Source organism: Colius striatus, chromosome Z (genome assembly GCF_028858725.1).
Source record: "Colius striatus isolate bColStr4 chromosome Z, bColStr4.1.hap1, whole genome shotgun sequence".
Taxonomy (NCBI): domain Eukaryota; kingdom Metazoa; phylum Chordata; class Aves; order Coliiformes; family Coliidae; genus Colius; species Colius striatus.
In genome coordinates, this window is record NC_084790.1 from 32,724,527 (window position 1) to 32,745,526 (window position 21,000).

At 36.1% G+C, this 21,000-nt stretch overlaps 1 protein-coding gene across 9 annotated transcripts in view; it reads left to right on the forward strand.

The window, feature by feature from the left end:
- Positions 1-20,536, forward strand: part of CHD1 (chromodomain helicase DNA binding protein 1) — a 63,475-nt gene extending 42,939 nt beyond the window's left edge. For 7 of the 9 annotated variants that reach the window (XM_062019423.1, XM_062019425.1, XM_062019429.1 and 4 more), the window contains exons 26-38: positions 1,184-1,225; positions 1,968-2,098; positions 2,466-2,604; positions 3,316-3,466; positions 4,398-4,520; positions 4,902-5,039; positions 8,183-8,446; positions 8,845-8,985; positions 10,913-11,091; positions 14,816-14,912; positions 15,117-15,174; positions 16,097-16,304; positions 16,510-20,536. In XM_062019423.1, the coding sequence (XP_061875407.1) occupies positions 1,184-1,225; positions 1,968-2,098; positions 2,466-2,604; positions 3,316-3,466; positions 4,398-4,520; positions 4,902-5,039; positions 8,183-8,446; positions 8,845-8,985; positions 10,913-11,091; positions 14,816-14,912; positions 15,117-15,174; positions 16,097-16,304; positions 16,510-16,873 (2,035 nt within the window). In that variant the 3' untranslated portion in view covers positions 16,874-20,536. Of the gene's footprint in view, positions 1-1,183; positions 1,226-1,967; positions 2,099-2,465; positions 2,605-3,315; positions 3,467-4,397; positions 4,521-4,901; positions 5,040-8,182; positions 8,447-8,844; positions 8,986-10,912; positions 11,092-12,187; positions 12,949-14,815; positions 14,913-15,116; positions 15,175-16,096; positions 16,305-16,509 lie in introns of those variants that run through there. The other 2 variants (XM_062019430.1, XM_062019431.1) reach the window with 2 other exon arrangements.
- Positions 20,537-21,000: the final 464 nt, after the last annotated feature.

Consider the following 21,000-nt stretch of genomic DNA (forward strand, 5'->3'; position numbering starts at 1 on the left):
TTTTTCCCTTGGTTTTCTTAGAAACTTCTTTATTGTAGGCATTTAACATTCTACCTTGTGTACTCGTGGTGCAGACATAGTGAACTGTCGTAGCAAGAATTTGAACCCATTTTAATGGGGATAAAATTAGATTTTTTTTTTCTTGATTGTTTAAAACTTGTTAATTCTTGCAACCCATGAAGACAGTAATTTCAAAAACCAGTTGTTACAGTGGTTGAGCTTTTCTTATAACATACAAGCAAAGTCATACACTTCACATAATTTTATGTAAAACTTCAGTGCTGAAAGAATATGTAAATCTTTCTGGTGACAACTGCAAAAATTTGACTGGATTTTGTTTTCTTTTTAAACTTCTTAACACTATAATTGAATTAATGTTATGCTTTTTAAAATGAAAAAATGTAAAATGTTGATTGAGTCTTCTACAGCAGATCTCTACAAATACAGTAGTGCTAACATATTTTTTTGGTAGAGAAGAAATTCTTTTGCTTTACATTTTTGGAGTTTTTAAATGCTACTTTGCTTCTGAAATTAAATTATGCATGTTTCTCTAAAATTATGTACATTTTTCAAAATATTTCTAGTTAGAGCAATAACTTCTAAGATTTATTTTGCCTTTCCATTTTCATCTAACAACACGGCAAATTTGTACTTTTTTCAGGGCTTCACTTCTTGCTTTAATTATTTGAGGCCTTGATTATTAAAGAAATAAATATTCTTTTAAAAATTTCTTTTTATTTCTTTTTATTTCATTCTTTTCTATCCCCAGGTCCCCAGTTTCTTTCCATCACTTATGTAGTCCTAGAGAGAGTATCTTTCATGTTACGTTTTCCAAAATCTTCAAATCGCCTATTGCAAATTGCTCCTATTACTGTATAGGGCATAACAATGCATGAAACTTCAGTGTATTGTAAATCCACATCCAGCTGCTGAATCTTATCTCTTGTAAATTTAATAAAGCAATTTCTGAAATAAATTGTACCTTCTACTGTTTTACTTACGTCAGCTCTTAAACCAATAAAACTGACTTTGGGTTTTTTGATTATGCTGAGATGTCCTACTCACTACTTTTTTTTTTCCCATTGTCCATATAGCGTTAGAATAATAATTATATTAGTATCATTTTAAAGCAATGTAGTTAGTTAAGTATACATATAAATGGCAAAATTATCTTTGTTACTAGGTTTATCAAGAGTTACAAGAAATTTGGTGGCCCTCTTGAAAGGTAAACTTGTTTTATTATTATTTATGTACCAGATTGGAACTTTTGCTTTCATAAAAATTTGAACAGTGTGTCAGGAAACCTTAGACTGAAGATGAAAAACAATGTCTACTCTTTAATCTTGAATATAATATGACTTTCACTTAATATCTCCCCTTTCTGCACGTATGATATGTGTGCAAACAGCTGCACAACAGGCCTTTACATTTGCAGGACTACTTACTCTTTTTATACTTCACCTGCAGTGTTGTTTAATCTTCATTGCTCATAATCCTTCAGTTGCCTTATTTGATAGCCTGTTTGAAATACTATAATTTTATTCACTGTTACTGTCAAAGTTAAGTTTTGCATTTTACTTTTTGTCAGTTCTTATTTTTAAGCTTGCTTTCTTCTATAATTTAAGAAAAACTATCCTTATTTTCCTTTAAAATAGTGATAGTCAGTATGAACATATTATATATATAATGACTCCTCTTTCTTTTTTTAAGAAATGTACAGTAATTTAACTCAAAACTCTAGGACTAAGGTCCTTTAGACTCTTTTTTAATTGTCCTCTGATACCTGTATGTTTCTCTTGGGTTTTGGCTTGGAGGAGGGTTTTTTGTCAAAATTGTGTACCAGCATAGCAAGTGTGGATGTCTTGTAACTTACTTGGTCATTTCTCTGATTTCGAAGTCTGAAAGAGTTCACAATTTACAATTTTGAAGGATTCAGAGTCATAAAATATGTGTTTATTTTATTACAGATTAGATGCTGTAGCGAGAGATGCTGAGCTAGTTGATAAATCAGAGACAGATCTTAGACGTCTGGGAGAACTTGTACATAATGGATGCATTAAAGCTTTAAAGGACAATTCGTCTGGACAAGAAAGAGCAGGTACAATGTGTTCAGCACGCTTGGGGGCAATAAAAAATGTCAAAAAGTCAGAATTATTCTTGCACTCTTGTCATAACGGGAAAGAGTTTTGTTGGGATTACTTCTTTTTTTTCCTTTCTCTGTATGAATGCATTCCGTTTTTGCTTTGGAGTGAAATTCAAAGGCAAACTGTTACACTGGATATTGTTTTCTGGAAGACCTTTCAGTTCTGGGGTTTAATTCAAGCATTTGGTTGAGAAAAGGTTATTTGGTATAATTGAAAGTTTGCTGCTATACTGTCAATCATACTTGTTTTCTTTACATTTTCCTGTATGACATCCATAAAGGTAAATATAAATATTTTAATAGCTTTGTCATTTGTTTTAAGGAGGTAGACTTGGGAAAGTTAAAGGCCCAACATTCCGAATCTCAGGAGTGCAGGTGAATGCAAAGCTAGTTATCTCTCATGAAGAAGAGTTGGCACCATTGCACAAATCCATTCCTTCAGATCCAGAAGAAAGAAAAAGGTAGTGAATTTTAGAGTTTTTTTAAAAGGAAGTAATAATGTAGGAAGTTTTTCCAGTTTTATTAGCTTTTTTCAGATAACTTGGGTTCAAAGCACACTCTTAACAGCATTGTCCCTGTATTCCCTGTAAGGACTAGTGGAATCAACATACTCCGCATCTGTTCAACATTCTTTCTTCCTATGCCTTAAAAGCCAGTATTGACTTTGTCTTCTCAGTTGTACTCACCAGGGACTGTTTTGAATTACCATTAATAATCAGGACTAGAATTCAGGCATGCTGAAAAGGTACTGTATGTGCATATTTGCTTGAGGGGAAAGCAGTATCTTGTTAAAGCACAGCAACAAGTTACTATCCTCTGAACTTTTTCCCTTGTGACACTTTGTGTCACAATCTCTAAACTATCCCTTAGTAGTTACGCTTGGATAATGATTTATGCTTTTATTCATGGCTCGACAACTTTGTGATGCAGTTTATGACAACAGATAACTGTTCTTCATATTTTAGTCTTAATTGGCTTTAAAACACATTTCAGTGCTGATAACAGTGAATATTTTATAGAAACGTTAAGAAAATACACAATAAATATTTGGATTAATTTCCTAAATATACCAGTATGTTGTCAGAGAAAATAAACCCAGTTACATCATCTTCTCTGTTGCTAAACTTCAGAAGTAAAATCCCTTCTTTGTCTTTCTCATTTATTTCTGCTAGGTATGTCATCCCATGCCACACCAAGGCTGCTCATTTTGATATAGACTGGGGCAAAGAAGATGATTCCAATCTGTTAATAGGCATCTATGAATATGGTTATGGCAGCTGGGAAATGATAAAAATGGATCCTGATCTCAGTTTAACACAAAAGGTATGTCGTCTACATATTTTATTAGGGACTTCACAATTACTGAAAGAGTTTATTTTATGATAATTGAAATTGCAGAGACATTGTACATGAGTTGGTATCAGGTCTTGTGTATTTTATATACCTTCTTGCTGTCAATTATATTGTCATATTTTCATGTACTTTCACCTCTGTTACTTGAGTTTCTCTTGTGAGTGTTTTCCTTCTCTCTTTTAGATGCTTTGTCCATTTTGTGTTCTTGACTTTCTGTAAGGGAGGTTTTTCTAGATATTTGATTTGGTTTGCTCATGTCTACTTAATCCTCAGATTCTTCACTTGAAACTGTCTCTCTCTCACAACATAAGAATAGCTGTACTAGAATTAGTGCAAGTGGCTCTTTAGCAATAGTGAGCATCAGGGTATTGAGGGAGAGACTGGGGTGAAGTAAACTTTGACAGTGCTAGTAGCCTGTAGCTTTGCGGTTTGAGGAGCCAGGTCTGTATCCCATAATAATGATTCTTACCTACTTCTATTGTCCATTAATTTGCCTGGGTTTTTTAAACTACCCATTTATATTTTTTGGCAGTACTCTGTAGTGAGTTGTGATTTAGAAGATCAATGAGGCACAGCCAAGAATAATCCCAAGAGTGGATGATTGGTACAGGAGCTTATAATTTCTTACAAAAACCATCAGAGTGGAAACAGAAATCTGAGGATTGTTCCTTGAATTTGTTTTAAACTATGAGGCAATGAGACTGCATTGTCTGCATGGTTGGAGATGAATTTCAGAAATTCTCCATTGCTTCAAGCATGTTGGTATATTTGCAAGATACAGTTGAAGTGGATTGTTTTACACCTTCTTTTACACACCTTTTTCTCTTCTATATGTTGAAGGCTTGCATATTCCAAACGTGATAGTATGTACTCATAGCTGTGGTACTACTGTTCTCCTCAGATTTTGCCTGATGATCCAGATAAGAAACCCCAGGCAAAGCAGTTACAGACCCGTGCAGACTACCTCATTAAATTACTGAATAAAGACCTTGCAAGAAAGGAAGCACAAAGACTTGCTGGTGCAGTAAGTAAAATTTGGCATTCATTACTGAGATAAAGTCACTACTGAGATAAAATAAGTTTATGGGCATGGTATCTGACGCTTTGTCTTCATAAGTTCTGTTCTTTATCTTTGTGTAGTATTACTCTGTATTGATAATTATATCACATGAGGCTAACTCAAGAAATTAATTTCAAGTTTCATATTGTATTATTCTCTTATTATTCGTATGTGTTCTCTAGTGTTGCTCTACACTTTATCTCCAAACCTGAGAAATGTCAGCAATTAGTGGCAATAAATAAAATAGGCTAAACTCTCGATTTGGTGTAAAAACAAATCTTATTTTGCAACTTAGAGCAAAGATGCTTGTCAGTTGGCATATTAAAGAGACTAATTTGCATTCAGGGCAATTCAAAGAGAAGGAAAACAAGAATTAAAAAGAATAAGGTGATAAAGGCTGCAAAAATAAAAGAAGAAATAAAAAGTGATTCATCACCACAGCCCTCGGAAAAATCTGATGAAGATGATAATGAAGATAACAAGGTAAATATTTTTATATGGTAAAGATGGCTATTCGGTTCTTCCTGTTTAGTATCTATTTTTGTTTTCTCTTCTGCTTGACTTAATAGTGGAACACTTGAATGTCATCCTCTTCCTGTCACCACTACAATTGATATTGCATCAGTACAAGCACATGGAAGACTCTATCTACATCAGTTTATTATAGGGCAGTTACTGAGGAATTATAAGTAGTTTTTCAAATTATGTTACAAAAAATATTATGATCTAATTACAAGTGGCATTTCTTAGTTTCAGCATTATTTAAAGTCTTCAGCATTGTATCTGCTAGAAATTGAAACCTCATGTATCACAACTAAAAAAATGCTGGTTATGGCTAAAGTGTTGTAACTGCTGATAGAGATTCTTGTGGTAAGGTTTTTATTCAGTCTCAGGAAAGAAAACCATCAAGCTCAATTAAAGCAGGCAGCATTGAATAAATGATATTTCAGTACTTGTATTTGAAAGCTCCTGAATACATCATGGCTTTCATTATCAAAAACTGTTTAACAAACTATTTAACCTTGTCTTTTATCTAACATGTTCATGTAGGCTTCTATCATATTAGGTCTTCTTATGTGTGACACAAGAGAGATGACTAGAGGTAAAAGTTTAGGTAAAGTTTAAAGTCATGTCACAGCTAATTTTATTAATTCGAAAACAGTCAAAACAACTCAGTGCAAATCCATCCCTGGAAAGGCAAAGGAACAGCTCATCCTCAATGTCATTTTTCAACACATGAAGGAAAACAAAGGTATCAATAGAAGTCAACACAGATTCCTGCTTGAACAACCTGACAATCTTCCATGATGGCATAACTGGCTGCCTAGATGAGGGGAGAGCAGTGAATGACACCTGCCATGACTTCAGCAAGGCCTTTGACACTGTCTCCCATAACATTCTTATCAGGAAACTCAGGAAGTGTGGATTAGAGGAGTGAACAGTGAGATGGATCAAAGACTGTCTGAATGATAGAGCACCGAGGGTGGTTGATTAGTGGTGCTAGTCAAGTTGGAACTCTGTGGACTTCCACAGGGGTTGGTTCTGGGGCCAGTCTTATTCGGCATATTCATCAACAACTTGATCTGTGGAGGTCTGTGGAGAGGGACCTGGAAGTTTTGCTTGATAACAAACTAAATGTGTCCAGCAAGTCGAAGGATGTTATCTTCCTTCCTCCTTCCCCTCTACTCGGTGCTAGAAATTAGGGTACTGGAACATCTCTCTTAAAAGGAAGTGAAAAGCTGTGGCACCTGGGGCTGTCCAGCCTGGAGAACAGAAGACTGAGGGGACCTTAACAGTAGTTATAAATATCCTAAAGGGTGGGTATTGGGACGATGGGGGGAGTCTTTTTTCTGTAGTGATGAGTGACAGGACAAGAGGTAACAGGCACAAACTGGAACATGGGAAATTCCACTGGAACAGAAGGAGAAGCTTCTTTGCCATGAGAATGAGGCAGCCCTGGCACAGGCTACCCAGGGAGGTTATGGAGTCTCCCTCTCTGAAGGCCTTCAGAACCCGCCTGAACATGTTCCTGTGTGACCTGATAGAGGTGAACCTGCTTTAGCAGGGCTTTGGACTACATGATCCCTAGATCATTCTACGATTCTGAAATCTATATTAAAATATTTTCTACTTGGTTTAAAGTGAACTAAATCAAAGTGTCTTAATGTTACCATTTTAAACTATTAGAAACTCTTTAACTATCAACTCATTTGAAAGGAAATAATATGTATGAGAATCACAGTTAAAACTGAGTCAGCCTTAGAAAAACTATGATACATCTATAAAGAATATCCATTTTTTACGATTGTGTTTCTGAATCTATTTAAATTATGTTGTGAAGAAAAAAAATTGAATGTAAACTGGTTTGCTTATAAATACAATAATTCATCTGTACTGTAAACCTAAGAACTGTAAGTATTCTCACAGTTCCTAGTAAATTAACTTGGGCAGCTGAATCCTAAAGTAAGAAAGTAAATATTCTAACTGTTTGAAAAATGAGTGTTAAGACGTCATCTCAAAACAGAAGACACTGCCAGTCGGTTTATGGAGTTGTTATATTTTGGGAAGGTGCCTAGAATACTTTCCCTTTCTGTATATTTGATAACAGTTACTCATCACTTTAATACTTTTGGACACAGACTCAGAATTGCACTTTTGAAAACTGGACTATAGACAAGAATTAGCTTTAACCACATATGCAGTTGGTTTTAGTTAGTTAATTGTAATACTATGTGCATTATTTAAAATTTACTTATCTGTTTTGTTATTAGAACATTCAGGGAACAACTAGAGTAATTTGATTTTTGCTGGGAATTTTCCATGATACGTAAAAGTCTTGGTTGAGCTGATTACCTCATATAAGTAATTTGTTTGGCTTCAGGTATTTTTCATTATTTTTTCTGCAGTGAATTCTATCTATTCTTTTCTACAACATGCTCAAATTTGAATATAAAAATTATTCTTGCACCTGTAAATAATACTTGTAATATTATAGTATTTTTTTGTGTCTGAAAGGATTTGAGTTCCCATCCCAAACCTTCTAATGAATACTATAAAGACCAGTGGAATGGTATTTCATTCACCTTCAAATAATTAAATAGGCCCCTATGAGACAATCTGTAACTAGGACTTTTTTAAAGCCTTATTAACAGAAAACATCTAGAAAAGAGAAACTTGGAAGTCTGTTAACTTCTTTGATTATTTAACATGGGATTGGTAAAAAGTTACTGGGACATGGCTAATTAGAACAAGAGGGCTTCTAACATCCCCATCACTTGTGTGTCCCGACAAGTCAGCTAAGTTGTGCAAGACTTACTTCCTTACAGTTCTTAGCCCTTCAGAACCTAACTACCTTTTAGAAGGACAGAATTCTAAGTTAACACTAAGTTAAAGACATAATTTCTCATCCCCACTGCCAAATCAGTACATAGTGTCACATCAAAGAAGTAAGTAGGAAGTGCTTGTCTTTCTTTACAGCTGCATTTGGTTCTGTTTGATAGGTGTGAAATCCATGTCCAAAAAGAAAAAAAAATGCATAGATGAAATGTATGGTTTAATCTGGTAGTTACAAAACTTGTATAGATAGGAACTCAGTTTGATGTGACATATATGCTTGCATATTTCAGGATGAGATTGTTTCAGTGAAACAGCCACATAAAAAAACTAAAGCAGAAAAAGAAACTGAAGAAAAGCCTGAGCCAGATACTGGTATAAAGAAGGAAACTGAAGAAAAAAGAGAGACAAAAGAAAAGGAAAATAAGAGGGATTTGAAAAGGGAGAAAAAAGAAAAAGAGGATAAGAAAGAATTAAAAGAAAAAGATATTAAAGAAAAGAGAGAAAACAAAGTAAAAGAATCCACACAAAAAGAAAAAGAAGTAAAGGAAGAGAAGGTAACTAGGTTTACTTATCTTACATAGCACTAGAAGAGACCACTAGGTTTACATGGAATTATTTTGAGATGAAAACTTACTTTGGATCTGATCAGTTATCATTTCACTGATGTCTTTTGTATCATATGAAGTTTTATTTTTACTACTTGAAACTGAGGACAGGCAAAATTGGAAATTACATCTTCATTGTTATGTATCTTCAAGTACAATAATTCTTTTATTCCTTTTCCGTTCTTCTTTGCCATCCCAAGAGAAAGTAAAATGTACTGTGTTTAATGTCACCATAATTTTTATTATTGCTGAAGAGAATGCATTATTTACAGGGGTTGTCATAGATTACAGGATCATTACAGAGCCAAAACAAATTTTACTTAAATATTTTGATACTTTGTTCTTAGGTAAATGAAAGCAAATCTGAAAATAAAGAAAAAAGTAAAAAAATGCCATTGTTGGATACTCCAGTTCATATTACTGCAACTAGTGAACCAGTTCCTATATTGGAAGAATCTGAAGAACTGGATCAGAAGACTTTTAGTGTGGTAAGTCCCTTTTTGTTAAGTTAGTGTTTATACTTGATAGTCTAAATGAGGACAATTTCTTGTGTTCTTGATTCTGTCACTGGGCACAGTAGCACACGATCTTTTGCTAGTAAAGTCTCAGATAAATTAATGTTATTGAGGCTGCACTGAAGTAATTTGTGTCTTCATTACAGAAGTTTCATTTTGTTGTTTGCTGTAATTATGCAGGAATGTAGGAAACTTGTCCACTGATATGAGTAGATTTAGGACAGAGACTCTAAAGATAAATCCTCAAGAACAGCTTGTGTATCCTTCCTCTTAATGAGCAGAGGTCAGTGAACTTCAGTGTGATTGCTGGAGTCTCTGGCTTTGCCTTGCCATAAATACATTTTGTCTATGCAAGATGACAAAAGAGATATAAGTTTCAGCACTTCCCTCCTGAAATATTGCAGACTTAAATTAGTCAACATGCAAAGGAACAAATGGTAAAGCCCATAGAAATACTGTACTGGAGTAATGTCTCTGACACCGAAGAGTTTGGTTTAATCACTTCTTCTGACTAGGGACAGAGTCAATATTAGAGAAAAAGGACCAAGGAAGTAATTGTCCCCCTGTACTCAGCCTTGGTGAGGCTGCACCTCAAGTACTGTGTTCAGTTATGGGCCACTCACTAGAAAGCCATTGAGGTGCTGGAGCGTGTCCAGAGATAAGCAGTGAAGCTGGTGAAGAGTCTGGAGAAGTTTCTGTGAGGAGTGGCTGAGGGAGCTGGAGATGTTTAGCTTGGAGAAGGAGAGGCTGAGACATGATCATTCTCTACAACTTCCTGAAAGGAGGTTTTAGTGAGATGAGGGTCAATCTGTCCAGTAACGAATGACAAGATATGAGGAAATGGGCCCAAGTTGTGCCAGTGGAGGTTTATATTGGACATTAGGAAGTTTTTCACTGAGAGAGTTACTAATCATTGGAACAGGGTGCCTAGGGAGGTGGTGAAGTTACCATCCCTTGTGAGGTTCAAAATATACATAGGTGATGTGCTGGGGGATATGGTTTAGTTTAGTGACGGTCTTGGCAGTGTTTGGCTAGTGGTTGGACTCAGTGATTCTCAAAGTCTTTTCCAGCCATAATGATTCTATGAAAAGGTATGTACATACAATTTATGTAGTTTAAAATGTCAGCTGATAACTTTGGAAAATATATCAGTGAGATACTTGGAGCAGCTAGTTTCCTGCACATGTTTTTTCATTCAGATTTCAAGTTTGTTTCTGCCAGACAGGTTTATTGAGTCTGTTGTGAGTGCTGACTATGACACACAAGTAAGAATCTCTTGAGTACAGCAGTGCCTAGTCTATGTATAGTTTTATTCTAACCATTCCAAGCACTGACTTAACGGTTTCCAGGATGAGCCTTGAGTGATTCAGGTGGATATATTTGTTTGGCTAAGTGACTGAAAATCGTGTGATTTCCATGTACCATTATATTTTTCTGATCAATTCTAAATTTAAGCAGAGTACTCTGTAAGCTGTCTTTTAAAAGACAGCTACTTGCCTAATGCAATATGTAATGTAGGTAATTACTTAGTGACATGAGCTGGCAGTGGAACAGCTTCCTTATTTCTCTGAGTTGACCCTAGATTCTTACACTCTAATAATGATACCCCATTTCATTCCATTCCAAATATTTGTTTGGTTTTCAAAAAAAAAATTTTTTAAAAAAATCTTTTTTAGGAGACATGTACATACTTCCTGTTTTTTCTTAGGGGAGTAATTCTATGTTGGGTCTCTGTATAGAAAAAAAACCTTTTTAAGAACTGTGAGCAAGTCTTTTATTTAATTTGGCTTCTAACAGTATTGTCTTTGCCTATATGTGTGTGTCTCATATATCACAGTAAAGGGTCATTATAATTCATTTTTTTCTTTGAATTAATACATTCCTTTTTTCCATTGTACAGTGCAAAGAAAGAATGAGGCCTGTCAAAGCAGCATTGAAACAGCTGGATCGGCCAGAGAAGGGCCTTTCTGAAAGAGAGCAGCTAGAACATACTAGACAGTGTCTAATCAAAATTGGAGATCACATCACTGAATGCCTAAAGGAGTACACAAATCCTGAACAAATTAAACAGTGGAGAAAGTAGGTTGTTCCCTGTGTACTTTCTTGAAAAAGGAAAATCTATATTTGCTTCTACTGTGATTGCTTGTATTAAGCAGAATACCTTTTTAAATTATTCTTCTCATTTCATATTCTTTCTTTCTTGTATCTTTCTGCTGTTCTAAATACAAGTCTGTAAAAATCTTATTATAGATCTCACTTTTAATGGATTGAAACTGCATAGCAATGCCTCTTAGGTGGAATCATATCCCTTCTAGCAACCAAAAGCCAACACAAGATAACTGGTTACATAGACTGTGCTTAGTGGAAAAGCATTCTTACCTGTAAAGATCTGGTTTTTTTCAACTTCCGTGGTTGTTGTGAGTTGCTTTTAGGCAATTCTAAATTTGTGTTGAACCTTGTATGATTTGAAGTTGCAGATTTTTTAATTATTTTTAAAATATACTCTAAAATTAAATATTATGCATTAATTACAACTTCATGAAAGTATCATAATGTACACATATATTTTAAAATGAAAGAAGAATTTGCATATTTATGATGTAACAATTTTTAAAAACTAAGAACAAATGTTTGTTTGTAAACTTCTATCAAGTTCTTAATGCAATTTGACTTGTATCAGAATGTGCTCTTTAATCTTTTACAGTTGAAAAAACATCCTACACTTCCATATACAGAATCTGTTAAGTTTTTAATTTTCTTGAAGGCTTTTATTAGTTCAGAATGTTTCTGCTGCTTTTACTTGCTTTACTTAAAAATACCAAGATGACCTGAGATACAAATCCCAGTTCCACATTTTACTATATTGCTATATTTCTTTAAGTGTAAACTCATAATAGAGCTACTATTCATAATGTCTGTGGAATGTTGAAAAAGGGTCTGGTCACTTGAGAGGAGTACAGGAACACTGTCAGAGTATGCAGAGATGTAACAAGGAAGGCTAACGCTCTCTTGGAATTAAATCTGGCAAGGGATGTAAAGGAAAACAAGAAAGGCCTCTTAAGTAACAGCAAAAGGAAGATCAGGGAGAGTGTAAGCCCACTGCTGAACAAAGGGGGTGCCCTGGTGACAGAGGATGCAGAGAGGGCACAACTACTGAATGCTGCCTTTGCTTCAGTCTTGACTGCTCAGGTTGAACCTCAGAAAGCCCAGTCCTTGGAAGACAAAGTCCAGACAACAGAAGACCTTTGCTTGGTTGAGAAGGATTGGGATATGGATCTACTTAAGCAAGCTGGACACCCACAGATCCATAAGTCCTGATGGGATCCACCCACGAGTACTGAGAGAATTGGCTGATGTCATTGCTAAGTCACTCTCTGTCATTTAAATGATTGTGGAGCACAGGTGAGGTGCCTGGGGACTGGAGGAAGGCCAATGTCACTCCAGTCTTCAGAAAGGCCAAGAAGGGGGACTTGGGGAACTACAGGCCAGTCAGCCTCACCTTCATCCCTGGAAAGGTAATGGAACGGCTCATCCTTGATGTCATTTTTCAACACACGAAGGAAAAAATGGTTGTCAAGGGGATTCAACATGGCTTCACCAAGGGGAAATCCTGTTTAACCAGCCTGATAGCCTTCTGTGAGTGCATAACTGGCTGGCTAGATGAGGGGAGAGCAGTGGATGTTGTCTACCTTGACAAGGCATTTGACACTGTCTGTCATAACATCCTCATCAGAAAGCTCAGACGGTGTGGCTTGGATGAGTGGACAGTGAGGTGGATCAAGAACTGGCTGAATGACAGAGCCCAGAGGGTGGTGATCAATAGCACAGAATCAAGTTGGAGGCCTGTGGCCAGTGGAGTTACACAGGGACCTGTTCTGGGTCCAGTCTTGTGCAACACCTTCATCAGGGACCTGGATGAGGGAACAGAGCACATTCGCCGATGACACCAAACTGGGAGGACTGGCTGATTCCCCAGAAGGCTGTGCTGCCATTCAGCGGGATCTCGACCGGCTTGAGAGCTGGGCAGAGAGGAACCTCATGATGTTCAACAAGGACAAGTGCAGAGTCTTGCATCTGGGAAGGAGCAACCCCATGCACCAGTACAGGCTGGGCATTGACCTGTTGGAGAGCAGCTCTGTAGAGAGAGACCTGGGAGTCCTGATTGATAGTAAGCTAACCATGAGCCAGCAGTGTGCCCTTGTGGCCAAGAAGGCCAATGGCATTCTGGGGTATATTAAGAAGAGTGTGGGCAGCAGTCAAGGGAAGTTCTGCTCCTCCTCTGCCCTGGTGAAGCCTCATCTGGAGTGCTATGTCCTGCTCTGAGCTCTCCGGTTCAAGAGATGGGGAACTGCTGGAGAGAGTCCAGGGCAGGGCCACTAAGATGATCAGGGGACTGAAGCATCTTCCCTGTATGGAAAGGCTTCGAGATGTGTGGTATTTTAGCCTGGAGAAGATAGAGGGAATCTTATCAATGCTTATACATACTAAAAGGCAGGTGTCAGGAGGATGTGGTGAGTCTTTTTTCTGTAGTGGTCAGAACAAGGAGTAATAGGCACAAACTGGAAGACAGGAAGTTCCATTGGAACATGAGGAGAAGCATCTTTGCCCTGAGGGTGAGGGATCCCTGGCACAGGCTGCCCAGGGAGGGTGTGGAGTCTTTTCTCTGGATGCTTTCAAAACCCACCTGCACACCTTCCTGTGTGACCTGATCGAGGTGAACCTGCTTTATCAGGGGGTTAGACTGGATGATTTCTAGGGGTCCTATCCAACCCTTACCATTATGTGATTCTGTAATCTACAATATTAGATTAGATGAGGAGCTTCCTGAGCCTTCACAGAACACTAGTATTCTGCAGTCTCTTAAACATTGCAGCTGTAAATTGCCTAAAAGAATTCCAGACATCTGATCTGATACTTGTGATCATAGAAGCAAATATTTTTTTCAGCATTTTGGTGTCTTGACAGCAAAAGGCTTGATTTGTTCTTGAGTACAGATAAGGCATAAACTTACCGCCATACTGCTTCCATACTCTTTCATAGTTCTCATTTGGCTTCCAAAGCTTTCACTAGGCTTTGGAATTCTGACAAAAAGGTTATCTCACTGATATTTTTATGAAAAAATATCATGCTTGTAGGTCAAATGTCTTAACGAGATTTCAAAATCAGCAGAATTTATACTTATATCGGTTAAATTTTTAGCTACTACATCACAAATTCTTAAAATTTAAAGGAACTTTCATATTGTGCTGGATTTGTCTGGGATAGAGTTAATTTTCTTCCTGGTAGTTGGCACAGGATTGCTTTGGGTTTATACTGAAAAGAATGTTCATAACAAGAATGTTTTGGCTATTGTGGAGCCTTAAGGCCTTTTCTGCTTCTTCCCCTGCCCTGCCAGCAGTAGGCCCTGGGTGCAGAGAAGGTGGAAAGGGGGCATGGCAAAGACAGCTGACCCCAGTCAACCAAAGTGATATTCCATACCATAGTTATTTTTTCCTTAGGTCTTATTTTTTCCCCTTTTTTATATTTCATTATTATTGTTATATGTTATTATCTTTTATTTCATTTTAGTTACTCAATTGTTCTTACCTTAACCCACAAGCTTAACTTTTTTTTTTCCCCTGATTTTTCTGCTATCTCACTGGGTGCCAGGGAAGTGCATGAGAGATCAGCTGCATGATACTCAGTTGCGATCTGGGGTCAAACCACAACACATACATAAACTGGTAGCTACATTTACAAGATTCATAATACAAGAAGAGCAAATCTATAGAAGAATTATAACTTCTCTTTTCTCCCTCCTCAGAAATTTGTGGATTTTTGTCTCTAAGTTTACAGAATTTGATGCCAGAAAGCTGCACAAACTTTATAAGCATGCAATCAAAAAACGCCAAGAGTCTCAGGTAATATTTCAGACACTTTCTAAATACACAAATATATTTTTTAAGCATTATGACTCAGATATAAAGGCATATAAAGAACACAGAAATAAACTTATTATAGTATGTATGTTTGTAGTAAGGTTCTATTCTGTTAGGATATTTTTCTAATTAATTCAAATGAAATTTGGAATTTAGTAATGAGGGTTTTGTACTTGTCTCTTTTAGCAACACAATGAACAGAATATTAGCAGCAATGTGAATACACATGTAATTAGAAATCCAGGTAAGAAACCTTAAGTCTATTCTTGCGTTAGATATCTTAGTTTTCATTATTATTTCATCTCATATGTCTTCCAAGTCAGTCTCCCACACTGCTAGGTATTGTAGAGATAGGCTGATTAAAAAACAACTAGTTTGCTGATGGAATACAGCTGCACACAGACTGAAGTTGATACTTACTGATTTTACTATCAAGTTATTTGACCATCCTTTACAAGTTTTTGGAAACATTTTTTAGTGTTTCCATTTGAGGAAATAGAGAGGTCTACACAAAACCTGTAAATTACTTGGAAATTCTATACTTACAGCTGTTGTAGTGTTGCTGTCTAAGAAAGCACCCTGTTCCTTGAAGCATGATTTATAACTGGCTACATGGGCAGTCTTTGGTTGTTGACAAATTTTGACAAATGTTGACAGATTTTTCAACCTCACTTGCCATCTTGTGATAATTGCTTTTATCTTGTGTTATGTAACACTTCAAGTATATTTTCATGGACTTAATACAATGTATTTTAGGAATATCAATTACATTTTCATTAAGAAAGTGTACCTTTAAAACTCTTATTCATACTAATACCATCCACTTTCAGAGAGGATGTTACTACCATCATGTGTAAAATTGCTCTACTAAAGGCACCTCTACTCACTGCTCATCTGTATCACTCTTAGCGTCATAGACTGAATGGAGAAGTTGAAAAGTTCAGTTTCCAGGTCCTACACACATACATTCAAATTTGCTTATTTCTGAGGGTTTTTTTTCAGTTCACTTGCAGTACTGCATGTGTCATTCAACTATCTAAGATCTTGCTTTTTTTTCAAGTTATGTCACTTTCATACTGCTTTACATCTGACAAGTAGAAATACTGTTTGAATTAGGTGGAGAAAAGAATTTGACACTTCACTTTAACCTCTGCTTTGTTAAACAGATGTGGAAAGACTTAAGGAGAATACAAACCATGATGACAGTAGCAGGGACAGTTACTCTTCTGATAGACATTTGTCACAATACTATGATCATCATAAAGACAGGCATCAAGGAGACGCTTACAAGAAAAGTGACTCTAGGAAAAGACCCTATTCGGTCTTCAGCAATGGAAAAGATCATAGAGATTGGGATCACTACAAACAAGACAGGTGAGTTTCTTCAGCAATTTAAAAATACATTAAGAATCCCCACCTTGTTTTTGTAGTACACTTTTAGCAAGCACCAAAACACCTTTTTGGAGTTATGCAAAATCGCAACAATGGTATCTCTCTAATGCAATTCTTTTCATTTGATGTAATTGTGACTCTTAATGTATGTTCAGTGACACTAATAAAAATAATTTCTATTCTTTAGATACTACAGCGATAGCAAACACAGAAAATTAGATGACTACAGGAGCAGAGACCACAGGTCAAACCTGGAAGGAAGTTTAAAAGATAGCCGGTCTCATTCAGATCACCGTTCCCATTCAGAGCACAGGATACACTCAGATCACCGTTCCACTTCAGAGTACAGCCATCACAAATCTTCTAGAGATTATAGGTACCACTCAGACTGGCAAATGGACCACAGAGCTTCAGGTAGTGGCCCAAGATCGCCACTAGATCAGAGGTCTCCTTATGGCTCAAGATCTCCACTAGGACACAGATCTCCATTTGAGCACTCATCAGATCATAAAAGTACCCCTGAGCATACATGGAGTAGCCGGAAAACATAACAAAAACTGACATTTCCTGGACCTTCTCTTAGCCATATACAGTAAACTAACACAGTAATTGCCTTACACGACTTGAAAGATACAGACTGGATAATCTATCAGTAGCAGTATTGTTACTTCTTTCCAGGATGCAAGGTCTATTATCCTAATAGAAGAAAAATATTTTTGTATTTAAAGTTTATGCTGCACTGTGCTGCAAATGCTGTGGCACTCTTTTTTTAAGAAATGGAACATGTTTACTTTTACAGGGACCTCAACACTGCCCCTTTCAGACTGGATCTTACTATAAAACGCTTCATGTCAAAGTGGTTTTAGGCTGAACACATTTTAAATTATGTTTGTAAATGAACTTTTAAACACTGACCTATGCTTATATTTCAGGAAGGATTGAGTTTATTTTCTTTTGTTTCTTAGTAAAGAACTCTCAAGGACTTTGTTCACTTTCCAAAGCTACTTGTTTACATTGTACACTGCGACCACCTTGCCACTTTTCATCACAAGCTTGAATATTTAAATTCTGTACCTATAACTGTAAAATAGCCAGGATTTCTCCTGTTTGTGATCAGTTATAATGCCTTTTTACAAAACAGAACAAAATAATAATAAAAAAGAAACAACACAAACAAATGACTGTAAATTATTATAAATTAATTAAATGAGCTTTTTTTCCCCTCTCAGGCTTTTTTTGACTGTTCCTTTCCCCACCAACTCAGGCCTTCTTGTCACAAGTATGAAATAAGACCAGTGTACCTATATGTTTTAATAAAATGTCTTGATGGAATCACTGCTTAGAATGTAAAAATTGTGGAAAGGGAACATTTTATTCCATTTAGTGCTCCTTTTTTATTGGATACTTCAAATACATATTTTTGGGGTTCTTTTTTTGCATTTGTTGTTATTTGTTTTGGGGTCTTTTTCATACTATATCAGTGTTGTCATTGTTCATAATGGAGTGGTAAGATACTCAGCTAAACTGTGCTCTGGAAAGCTTTTCAAGTGCATTGGTTTTAAAGAAGTAGTGGTAATCTCTGAACACTTCATACTCCAGATCATCCAAAATTTATTGTAAATCCATTTGTATTCCCTCTTCAACATGGGCAATAATGTTAAACGTGCTATGCAGCCAATTACTATTTTAGAAGTTTTGAATGGCTTTATTGACAGAATTGTTTAAATGCACACTGATTGTACATAGGTGTAACTTCTAACTGACAAATTAAATTTAAACTAAAAGGATACGTGGGCTCTTGTAGTTTTCCTGCTGTGTTTTTCTCTACAGCCTTGCTTTCTCAGGTTTACCCAAAAAACATTAAACTCTTGGGTACTAGATTTTAATACACAATGTAATAATTAGGGAAGATACATAGCCTGGCATCATGTGGTTGGAGCTATATCCGATGCTCCATTTTTTTCTCTGTTTTTCTAATGTTGAGCATTTTTTTCTAATGAAATAGGTTTATATGAAAGCATTAATAGAGAACCAAAATCTGTCAACAGAGTTATCTTTTAGGATTTCACTATAAGCAGTTACTGCACATTAAGTTTTAAGCTTATTTAAAATAGCCTGGGTTAATTAATGCTGTTTCATTTCTTAAGTCTTCATCTTCCCAGGATCTGGAGGGGCTTGATTGAGCTTGATTGCTGCAACAGTGTTTAGGTAGTGGCACATTGTGTCTGATGAGATGGTGCATGTGTGCCATGCATCTTCTGCATCTCGTGGTAAAAATCTATAAGTTGGAGCATCTCCAGCCACTGACAGATTCTTACTGCCTGGGTCGAACACAGCATTATGTCATTGTGGCTGAGCCTGTCTAACATGACACGGTTAGTCTGCATCTCTTTTTGTTAGCGCTATCTCAAGTCTTTCTGAAATAGGCAAGACCAAATACTTACTTGGTGGCTTTGATGATTAGGATCTTTGGCAATTAGCCTCCTTAGGTTGTGTTAACTTCAATCACATTTGCAGATTTACAAATCACATTTGCAGCAGTTCCAATTTTTCCCCTTTGGTTTCAATTCAGAAAAAGTGGAGATAGCTTCCATTATACGGTGTATATTACAATTATTTAGAGGAGGCTCATATCCTCTGCAAATAAGATACTTATAATTGATTTTTCATGCCTGCAGATTTGATCTTTCTTTTAATCATTTGTCATGAAAAGTCTGTCAGATACTAATGCTGCCTGTCCGTAAGTGGTTTTGGTAAAGTAAAAAATCTGGTTGACTGCAAGAGAACACCCCTCATATGGCCATTGATAAAGATTCAGGTATTTTATCTACCATGCCTGGAGGTCTTAAGATTTCCATCGTGATGCTGTTACATGTTTCTAGTCTACCTAAAAAGATTAGATAGATGAAATAGATTGTTGGTCAGTCTGAAAAAGTATCTTAAAAACTGTATTGCTGTTATTGGCTTAAAGGACAGAGAAATGCATGATCTGATTGCCATTAGCTTATGCTGGCATCATCATTTGGCTGCTCACGGTCATTTTGATCTTCAGTGCACATGTCCTGGTCTCTGAGCAGCACTTACACAGCTTCTGGTTTCTGAAAGCCTTTCACTGCTATCAAGAACAGGATTTGTGAAGAATTCAAGCAACAACCTGGAAAGAATGGCAATTCCTGCAGAAATGTGACACTTCTAAAAAAGGAGTGTGCCATGACTGCTCTTTGAGACAGACAGCACTGCAACATCAAACACTGACTGACTAGATCTGTCTTCCTTCTTCTCAGAGCTCAATTGGCCTAATTTGTTTGTGTATGGTGTTCTGTATTCAACAAATGGATGTTGTGACCTTCACAGCCCTTACTGTTTAGCTGCAAGGTTCCCAGTGAAAGTGTAAAATCCCAGAGAAGTACTCCTGTAGTGATGTATTTTAAGGAGCTGTTTCAATCTCCAGTGTAACACTTAGTGTCGTGTTCACCGACAACAGCTGTTTTTGGTAGGAAATTATCTCACCATTGCTTAGGAAGATGAGCAAGACTGAAGACACTAAAGATGATGATCCTGATAGAGCTTTTCTTCCCGATGAGACATTTTTATTGCAAGTTTCTTCATTGAATTTTATTTGAGCAACAAATTAAATCCTGGCTTCATTTTGTGTACTATGGCCCTAATAAGGAATGACTGTAGACAATCTTTATATGGGAGTAGTAAAGACTATTAAAAATAGGTAACACCTGGCATGAGTCATCCTCATGTACTGCTTCAAGGTTTCTTTTACTGAACTATGTTGAAACAGGTACATAGTGCCTTTACTTGTATCTCTTCATTCTTCCAACCAAGCTAGTATGGTTAACTGAAATTTAGTCTTTGTTCTTAAAATTTTACGCTGAAAATTTTATTTGTGAAATGCTCCAGAAGCAGTAGCTAAGAAATAGAAGGGGAGGTTTGTGGAATTTTTTTTTTCTTATCCTTTTCATTTTCTCTACAGTCCAAATTATTAAGATAGAAACAGAGAACAAATGAGTAATGTAGAACACATTCTGGTCCACTCATTCTCACAGATCTTACCTTGTATGCAGTCAGTAAAAGATCATCCTTTGGATATGGCCCATACTAAACCAATATTTCTTGCATATATTTTCCAACCTTGTAGCCCACACAATGTATTGGTAACTTTTTTTTATTTACAAAATTTTTTTTAATAAGTGAAAAAATAGTTTGGGATAAATAATTACATTTAATTGTGATTATTAGTTTGTGTCAAGAATTAATAATTCCTCTTATCATATTGAAAATATTTCTAGAGCCAATGCACAAAATAATTCTTCCAAAATTATTTGTAGCATTTTCATAACCTCGTGGAAGCTGCTTACTTTGTTTCACACTTCAAAATTCAGCATTAAGCTTTTAATTTATATCAATATGATGATTCTATGATGATGAATATAATTACCACTTAAAATGTGTCAGCAGAATAATTTTTTACAAAAGCTTAGCAATTTGTTCATGAGAGATATTGTAGAAAAAAATGGAATGATGCTGATGTACAGAAAAGTGGCAAGTCTTGGTCAAATGTGTAATTCAGTTTATTTCAAAACCTCATTATTTACATAAAGTGATAAATACAGAAAAATTGCATGTATTTATTGTGGATTATGAGGACTGTATTTCAAATTTGTTT